Consider the following 9,484-nt stretch of genomic DNA (forward strand, 5'->3'; position numbering starts at 1 on the left):
TCTAGTTCCCTTTAACATTTTACTGTTTTCTTTGACTTTGTGAAATTTCACTATAATGCCAGATTTTTAAATTTCTCTTGCTTAGTGTATTTTGGTTTTCTTGAATCTCTGAGAGGATGTTTGTCATTGATACTGGAAAGTTCTCAGCCCTAATATTCATATAATGGAATACCACATAGAAAAAAAAGCAATTTCATACAAAAACATGAATAATTTCTAGAACACATACCATTTGATATCATTAATATTGATATTTGAAAACAAGCAAAAATGTAGCTCAGTAAAACTATAAAATAAGTGATGGTTAAATTGCATAAGAGAAAGGATAACATTTCCCACTAGATGAAGAAAAAGGAAAACATAGTTGGGTAGGAGCATTCAGTGTAAGAGTTTTCTGTGACTGGGCAATATCCGATTTCCTGACCTGGTTCATAGGTACAGAATATACTTCAAAATAATTTAAGATATGCAGTTATGTTTTATACCCTTTTTGGTATGTGTAATATTTTTCACCAATGTAAAAACCCAAAATCCACACACACACACACACACACACACACACACACACACACACACACACACACAGAAAACGAAAACTAGGGGAGATCTGCTTCAGTAAACTGGTCAGGGATAGTCTCTTTGAACACGGAGACATTGTTTTTATAATCTGGAGTAATTCATGTAAAAACATTCACAACCTGGGCAATATGAAGGACTATGTGACACCTTGAGGGTGCTGGTAGTTTGCAAAGAGGTCTCTGAGTACGGCCTTCATGTACTGGTCAATTCACCTCAGAGAGTAGAAGAGTTCCTAATTTCTCCTCAGTTGAGGTCACCCTTAGAAAGAGTTCTCCTGGTGATAGCTAGGTTTGTTGATATAGCTTATTGTTATAGCTGTAAACTATAACAGGAGCAAGGGATAGACTATTGGCTACTTCTTCTCCCTTGAATCCTAAACCTAGCTCCTTAGTCACTTCAATGCCCATGTTATTGTCTCCAGCCCTTACTGTCACAGGAAGGAACTATCTAGGGGATTGTGGGCATTTTGAACAATTCTGAGATTCCCAGAAAAATTCAGGAATGGTGAGTCTCACAGTAGAAATGAACACACACACAAGTACCTCAGAGATCATTCTTTCATGTTCTCTTTTGGATCTGCATATATTGTCTGAAAATTTTTTGTTTTCGTATCCCTCAAAAGGGTAGAACTTTTCTGCTTTCAGAGGGTCTGTCACTCAGAGCTGTGCTATTTACTTGCCTGAGGGAAAAGAGACAGGCTGTTATGATTGGACTATTCTTTCAGAAGAAACTGTTCTTTCCCTCCCAGCTCACTGGCATAAGTACTATGAGTCTTGGGAGAACCCTGGAGCCTAAGGCCATTGGCACCGTGCAGGAAAAGTGACAGTGGTTCTTCATCTTGTCGACCCTCCTTATCATATGTGACTGAGCTCAGATCTCTTTCCTCAAATCCTGGTATATACCACCAGCCCCATTAATTTATTCAAAAGGCCATTATGTGAAAATATCTCGATTGCCAAAAAATTTCAGGATATTTTGCTATATTACCTGTGGAGAGTAGATCTGTTTCTTTTTAAAATAATTGTAACTGATTGGAAAGTGAATCTCCATTCAAGAAACATCATTTTTTATAATTTTGCATAACACTATAGATGCAAAGCAAAAATCCCAATCTAATCATCTTCTAATCACACAGAAACAGACATAACTGTAGACCTATCTTGTCACTTTCAGTTAAGATAAATTCTGGGTTACATTTCTGGTCTCTTTCTACCTCCAGAAGTCTCTGATGGAGAGAAGGGCATCATGAATAAATGTTCCATGCAGACCTAAATAAGGTTTAGAGCAATAGGCAAACAGGATTAATTCCTGAACATTTTAAAGTCATGGGATTGAAATTTATGCCATAAGAAGTATTATTTGGGAGTGCCCTAAGAGAATAAGAAAAAGGATTAGGGCACTGAAAAAAGGAACAGTGTGAGGCTCAGTAAGAAAATCAGGAATTATGAGATACTAAGGCTGAGAGTATGAATGTGAGGAGATTTTAGGAGAAAAGTAAGTCAATAAAATATAGTTCAAAAATAAGCAAAGAATCCAGGTAAATCAGAAAGGCTAGAAGGGGGAAATTTTTACTTTAGGAGAAGTGGTATAATAATATCGTAGAAGTATAATTAGGCGAGGAGATGGTTTCAGCGGGACATAGGTAAAGAACCTTTCCTCGTTTCTTATGGCTGCCATCAGCCAAAAAATTAAATATGAAATTCCTAGGAGGAAGAAGGGGAGATTTCAGCATGTCAGAAAAAGGAATGTAAACATGAAAGAAGAAATGCTAAATTTCAGGGCAATGAGATAAAAATCAGTGATGTGTGTGTGGAGGTTAAGTAATGTATGAATCCTTAACAGTGTCATTTCACAGCTTCACCAGGATTTGGCTGTTTTTAGAATCCACAGGCTCAGTCCCTTCCACAGGACTTTTATATTCAGCCACCTCCCTTATTGAATCCCTTGTTACTCTCAGAATTGAGGTAAAACCCCCTAATACCTGGCCTGACATCAAATGGGAAGGACCAGCTTACCTCCCTCCAGAACTAATCTTAAACTTTTATCTCCTAACAGAAGTCTAAGTCTCAACTATTGAGAACTCCAAGAACACAAAGCAGTTCTCTCTTCAACTCTCATCTTCTAGCCCAGAGTTTGCTTCCTTCCAGGATGATTGACAGTGGGAAAATACTCTCCTCATGAAAATCTTCTTTCATTGCCTTTGAGATGAACTTTCCCCCATCTCTTCTCCATTCTCTATAGGTATACCTTCCGAAGGCTCTGTGCTCAGCCTTCTTTTGGCCTTTCTGCATTCTGATTACTTGCACTCATATAGTTAGTCTCTCAGCTTCAATGAGCACTTCCACGAAGATGACTCTGAATCCTACCCACCCAGCCCTGATTTACCCTTGTATTCTTCCACAGTGTGGCATAATGGAAAGACCACAGAACATGGCATTAAAAACGCTGAGTGATAGGACTGGAATAAATCAGGTCCGGGACTTACCAAGCCAGTCCCTCTCCCCCCAGTTTGCCAAAAAGAGAAATGACAGTCACTGGTTTCCATAGAAGCAGGATAGCCTTTGAAGGATTTCCACAGTGTCCCCGCCCCTAGCTTTTCGAACAGAAGCCCAATCTGGCAGATGTATAAACTGGTAACTTGCAGCTTTCTGCCCTAACCTGCTCCTTCCTCCCTCTGAAATGAACAAGTCTCTCCTGCTGGGGCTCCTCATCCTGCTCTGCTGCTTCAAAGGTGAGTCCCTAGGGTTGACAGTTGAAGAGATGTATCAAGGATCCTGCAATGGGCCAGGGTTCCATGAGGAAGTCCTCTTATAGGAGCCCTGTGGTAACAGAAGCTGTCATTCTCATGGCATGCCTTCCACAAAAATGCATCATATCCCTGGGACCTTCACCAAAGCCTTAGTCTTTCCCTTGTAGGAGGAAATTGGTGGATTATAAAGAAATGAAGAGGATGTTCACAGAAGCTTTGAGGTGGGGCTTGTTAAAATAAGATCTGCAGAAAGTATATCTTTTTTTTTTTCCCTCAACAGTACTATCTGGGTCATTTTTAAACAGTGAACCTACAAGTGAGTAGAAATGGATCATTGATGTGGGAGGGGAAATTTGGAGGAGGGGAATGGGGACAGGGTATGTATTAGGCATCAAAAAGAACCCAGAGATAGACCTTGAATTCCAACACTCAGCAATCTCTTCCATCAGGATGGGGCTGGGATGGGGGCTGATTTTAATTTTGACCAAATATCATCACAACAGTTGACAAGGCTTAGGGTGAGTTATTAATGGACAAGGGAAAAGAGAAAAAGGGAAAAGAGAAAGTGAAATATTGACTTTACAGGCACTAACTGGCCAAATTTGAAGTGTAGCAATGAATTTCAGATAATTTTCCTCATTGTCAGCTTCCAGAAACATGTAGGTAAGAAAGCCGTGCAGGGTTGATTTAAAAGAAGGGAATGAGGGGGGAAAAAGTATATTTATCTTTCTCCTTCTGGTCTATACTGCATCCTATAGGGATGGGTAGGGGAATCTGAGAGGCTCTGTAGAGGTGAAGAGAATTAAAAGGAGAGAAGAGGTGCAGAGGTGCTATCAGACAGGTGACCGGGCTTCAAAAGGACAGAAAGGGCCTGCAGTGGCTCCAGGTTAAGAGCACAGGATGAACCCAATGAATTACAAGGATTACAAGGACCTTATGCCAGGGTAAATCTCAGGCAAAATTGCAGATTTGTTTTATATGTTATTTCTCTTTGTCAGCATAGACTACATACTGTTTGTTGATGAAAATTCTTTTCCTAGTGAGTATGAAGAGGAGTTGTTTTGATTATCTCGGTCTCGATTTTGTTATTCTTCTCCTTATCCCTCCACCTTTCTTTCTTGTCCTGTTTTTTTTTTGTTGTTTTTTTTTTTCAGGACACAACTCTTGAGAACCAGTCCCTCTCTTGGCTTAGCCTATTCTAATGGAGGGAAGTGCCCACACTTAATGAGTCTCTGGCACAGCCCTCCAGGCTTCAAGCAGAATTCTAACCTGAAAGGGAGATGGGTTCTTCCATGGCAGGTTGAAATCTGCTCTCACTTCTGTTTCCCTACTCTCCGGGACAAATTATAGAAACCGTTCAATGTAGAATGTGCCACATGCAGTTTCCCAGAGAGGAGTGTTCCAGAGGCAAAGGAATGTGTGTGGCAACACTGGAAGAGGCTTGCGTAACTGGGAGAATTTTCAAAAGTAAGTTGTGGGTTGGGGAAAGGAAGAAGAGGTCAAGGAAGAAGACAGGGAGATGTCAGCCATGGTAACAAGGAGGGGCCTTCCTTTACCACAGGCAGCCTCAGCCCTGGGGTGCCTAGTATCTCTACCCCTGTCACATGTCATAATGAAGATAGATGAGGGTGACCACTAGGGGTGGGGGTCTATAGCTATAGAACCAGTGTTCTGAGAAGCATGAAGAAAACAGAGGAGGCCATGAAGATAAGAGGAGAGGCACATTGCGGCCAGTGGAGGACAACTGCGTGTTGGCGTAGGGAGGGCGGTTCCTTCTCTTGGGCCCTGGCTGGAATTCCTAGTGGGTGATTTTCAACTGTGGAACTAGAGCGCCTGAGATCAGCAATAGATACTGGCTAAATGGCCCTTGATGAGTAAGACTAAACATCATGATTTTTCTATTTTCCTACCATTTATGCTACACGATCCCTTAGCATTTGTAACCCTTACTTAAATCAATGTTGATTCTCAGTTGAAACATCCAGTTTTGGCAACCCCAGAATTGCATCTGTCATCATCTCCCCACCCCCAATAACCTTTTTGAAACTACTGTACCATTGCCTTTTATTTGGGAAACTCTCAACTTGCAACATATTTCAATTCAAGACTTTTAAATAACAGAGCCTTTAACTACACAAGGTTGTTTTTATATGCTGGTGTAGGCTGGAAAGAAATTTCTTTGCAGAAGCCTTTTTGCTGATCTGTTTCTCCTCCCTTCTGCAGGTGATGGTTCTCCCTTTTTATCCTTTAAGGGCTGCCTAAAGAAGTGTGCTAATGTGAATGACGTGAAATGGAATAACTACTCAGTGAATTTGAGGTGCTGCAGGGGCTATAACTTATGTAATGAAAACTTCTAGAAATTGCTGGTCCTTCTGTGGTTCCAATCTCTAGGTGACATTATTGCCATGGCTTCTACGCAATGATTTCCTATAAAAACGCATTTCAGATTGCAAACATGGCTCTGTCTTTTGTGTATATAAGAAAAAGCCCTCTCCTTTTCTAGATTCTCTGTCTTGGCACCTTGGGGAAGGGAGCACCTTAAGAGCAAGATCAAAAGACCTGTAGGTTGTTTAAAAACCTAGTGCTTTCACTAGGTTACTCTAGAAAACTAAGTTGCTTCAGAGAAGGAAGAAGAGGATAGATCAATTCTTTCTGTGCTTCTTCCCTTCTTTCTGTAGCATGCTATTTTCATATTTTTAATGTTATTTTTTTCCTTCTGGATTTTCCTTCTTATTCCACTCCAATTCCAAATATAAAACCTTGTCCTCAGGGGGAGGAATGTGGCAAAGTGAAAGAGATGTCTTGAGTCTTCTTGAATTTTGTTCATGAATGCTAGTCCCAGAGTGAGGAGAAAGGTAGAATGGAGAAAGGAATTTGCACCAGAACCACGAAGAAAGAAAGATTTTCTGCCTTCTAGAAAGAGACTCTCTTTGAAGTTGAGGGTTGGAGAAGAGAGGAGGCATCTATGGGATTCTAGAGACAGTACTTGCACCCTGCTTCTTTGACAAACTCATAGTAAGGCATCAACCCCTAGAGAGGGAAGAGCTGCAGGATGCTTCCAAGGTGATGAGACCAGAAGCAGCCACACAATACTCCCATGCCTGAAGCATAGCATAGAGGAAGCTAAGATCTATGGGCTATGAAGAAACCATGTGGGCACATTTCAACAGCAACTTTCTTAGAGAGCTGTTCCCATGGCCAGATGCTTCTCCCCACCCCCACCCCCCATCTCATACACACTCAGGCCTTCTGCTATGCCTAGTGCTAGCACCCTAGGAAAAAATAGGGGTCAGACAGAGTATGCTTACAAGGATTGAGATTAATTCTTAACAAAATGGTAGGATGAGGCCTAGAGGGGGTGATTAATTGATATTATTAAAATATCATAAAGTTGCATTTTTTCATGACTATAATATGTTCTGTACTTTCTTTTCCTTCCAAACTCTTTCTTAATTTCTTCAACAAACATTTATTTAAAACTTTCTATATTTCAGGCACTACTAGGTCCTCATGGAATTAAAAACAAGAATGAAAAGGTATGTGAAGAGATCATTAAACATGCAAGTTGAAACAAAAATCATAAAAATTGGGTAGGATTATTTGGTATAAATTATAATAGGTCAAATAAAAACATGATAAATGAAATATTAGAATGGATAAAAGATAAGCAAAGGATTAAATAGTTGGAAGATCAGAATGAAAACTCTCCCAGAATACAAAAAGAAAGATGACTTAGAAAATACAACCACACGATTAAAGGTTTACAAAGTAAAAATCTGAGAAATAAGAAAAAAATTATTGAGTTAATGACTACCAGAGACAACAAACCTTTGAGTACTTCCAGTAAGAGTAGGAAAAGCATAAAGGGAGAAGAAAGAAATGTCAAAAGTCTTCAAGTGCTTTAACAAAGAAATCCAAGTTCCTTAACACGTCTAAGTGCTATTTCTGGAGCGATAAATTATTAATTAAGACAGCCAGTTCCATGGAAGATTACAACAATTTTTGAAGTCTAAAATAATCTTTTGGTAAGAAAAGAACCATAATAACAATATATATTTTTTGCACACTTCTCCCCGCGAGTAGGAGAGTAAGGACAATACTTTTTGAGTGTTCTCCATGTAGTTATTAATCAGAACCTGTCTTATGACAGAAAATATTATGTGTTTTATGCAACTATAGAATATTTTCTCATTCTTATCTTTCTCAGACTCTATTGGATTAATCTAGTATTTATTTTATCTTTTCTATTAGCTTTTAATTATACACTCTTTAATAATTCTTTTAGTAGTTATGCATTCTTGATTTTTACAGTCTACCTTAAATTAATACATTTACCACCTTATTAGCAATTCAAGAATCTTATAACAATTTGACTCCATTTACTCCTTTCTGCTTCTTGTGTTACTATTGTCATTCCATTGTTATTTACTGATGGTACTGTTTATCGTGGTAAAATGTACATAACATAAAATTTACCATTTTAACCATTTTTAAGAATGTAGTTTGGTGACAATAAGTACATTCACAATATTGCATCACTATCACCACCATTCATCTCTAGAACCCTTTTCATCCTGACAACCATCTTCCACTTTCTGCTTCTGTGAGTTTGGCTACGTTAGACTTCTCTTATAAGTGAAATCATTCAGTATTTGTCTTTTTGTGACTGACTTATTTCACTTAGCATAATGTCCTCAAGGTTCATCCATGTTATAGAATGTGCCAGAATTTTCCTCTTTTTTAATGCCAAATAATATTCGTTGTATGTATATGCCACCTTTTGTTTATCAATTCACCCACTGAAGGATACTTAGGTTGCTTCCACCTCTTGGCTACATCATTTTCCATTTCCACCAAGAGCGTGCTAGGTTCCAATTTCTCTACATTCTCACCAACACTTATCACTTTCTGTTTTTATGGTAGTAACCATCTTAACGAGTGTGAAGTGGTAGCTCATTGTGATTTTATATGCATTTCCCTAATAACTAATGATGTTAAACATCTTTTCATAAGTTTGTTGGCTACCCATATTGTCTTCCTTGGAAAAGTGTTTATTCAAGTCCCCTTTTTAAAAAATGTTATTTTATTATTAGTTTCAAGCATAAGATACATTTATATAGTTTTTGAAATGACCCCCCCTGATTATTCTTTCTCTCCTCTGGCTCTACACCTAGCTATTACATTAGTGCTGACTGCCTTCCCTATGCCTTGTTCCCCATCCCTGTGACCAGATCTATCAACTACTAATTTGTACTTCTTTAACCCTTCACTCCTTTCTCCCAAATACAGTCTCCACAAATCAATTAATGTGATATACCACATTAACAAATTGAAAGATAAAAATCATATGATCATATCAATAGATACAGAAAAAGTGTTTGACAAAATCCAGTATCCATTTATGAAAAGAACTCTCAGCATAGTTGGAACAGATAATGCATACCTCAACTTAATAAAGGTCACATATGACAAACCTACAGCTAGCATCATACTCAGTGGGAGAAAGGCCAAAAGCGTTTTCCTTAAGGTCAGGAAAAAGACAAGGATGCCCACTTTCACCACTCCCTTTCAACATTGTATTGGAAGTCCTAGCCACACCATCAGATAAGAGAGAAATAAAAAAGGTATCTGAATTGGAAAGGAAGAAGTAAAACTTCGTTATTTGCAGATGACATGATACTATATAGATAGAACTCTAAAAATTCCACCAAAAAACTGTTAGAACTGATCAATTAATTCAGTAAAGTAGCAGGATATAAAATTAATATTCAGAAGTCAGTGGCATTTTTATACACCAATGAAGGACTTTCACTAAGAGAAATTAAGAAAACAATCCCATTTACAATTGCATCAAAAACAATAAAATACCTGAGAATCAAATTAACCAAGGAGATCAAAGAACTGTTCTCAGAAAATTATAAGTCACTGAAAAAGATACAAATAAATGGAAGCATATACCGTGCTCATGGGTAGGAAGAATCAACATCATTAAAATGGCCATACTCCCCAAAGCAATCTATAGATTCAATGCAATCCCTATCAAAATACCAATGGCATTTTTCAGAGCCAGAACAAATAATCTTAAAATTTATATAGAACCACAAAAGACCCCGAATAGCCATGGCAATCTTGAGAAAGAACAAAGTTGGAGGTATC

The 9,484-nt window shown here is 38.4% G+C and overlaps 1 protein-coding gene across 1 annotated transcript; it reads left to right on the forward strand.

Annotated features, from left to right (window-relative positions):
- Positions 1-3,258: 3,258 nt before the first annotated feature.
- On the forward strand, positions 3,259-5,685 carry PATE1 (prostate and testis expressed 1). The gene is made up of 4 exons (XM_039872919.1): positions 3,259-3,310; positions 3,609-3,644; positions 4,676-4,795; positions 5,552-5,685. The coding sequence occupies exons 1-4, from the start codon at positions 3,259-3,261 to the stop codon at positions 5,683-5,685; spliced, it is 342 nt and encodes a 113-aa protein (XP_039728853.1).
- Positions 5,686-9,484: the final 3,799 nt, after the last annotated feature.

The sequence above is a fragment of the Pteropus medius genome, unplaced genomic scaffold, assembly GCF_902729225.1.
Source record: "Pteropus medius unplaced genomic scaffold, Ma_sr-lr_union100, whole genome shotgun sequence".
NCBI lineage: Eukaryota > Metazoa > Chordata > Mammalia > Chiroptera > Pteropodidae > Pteropus > Pteropus medius.

What these genes read in the sequence shown, in the direction of transcription:
- PATE1 (XM_039872919.1), top strand. Translation starts at nt 3,259, where the DNA reads ATGAACAAGTCTCTCCTGCTGGGGCTCCTCATCCTGCTCTGCTGCTTC. An exon ending in CCTGCTCTGCTGCTTCAAAG is followed by an intron (nt 3,311 to 3,608) that starts GTGAGTCCCTAG and finishes TTCCCTCAACAG; the next exon opens with TACTATCTGGGTCATTTTTA. An exon ending in TTTAAACAGTGAACCTACAA is followed by an intron (nt 3,645 to 4,675) that starts GTGAGTAGAAAT and finishes CGGGACAAATTA; the next exon opens with TAGAAACCGTTCAATGTAGA.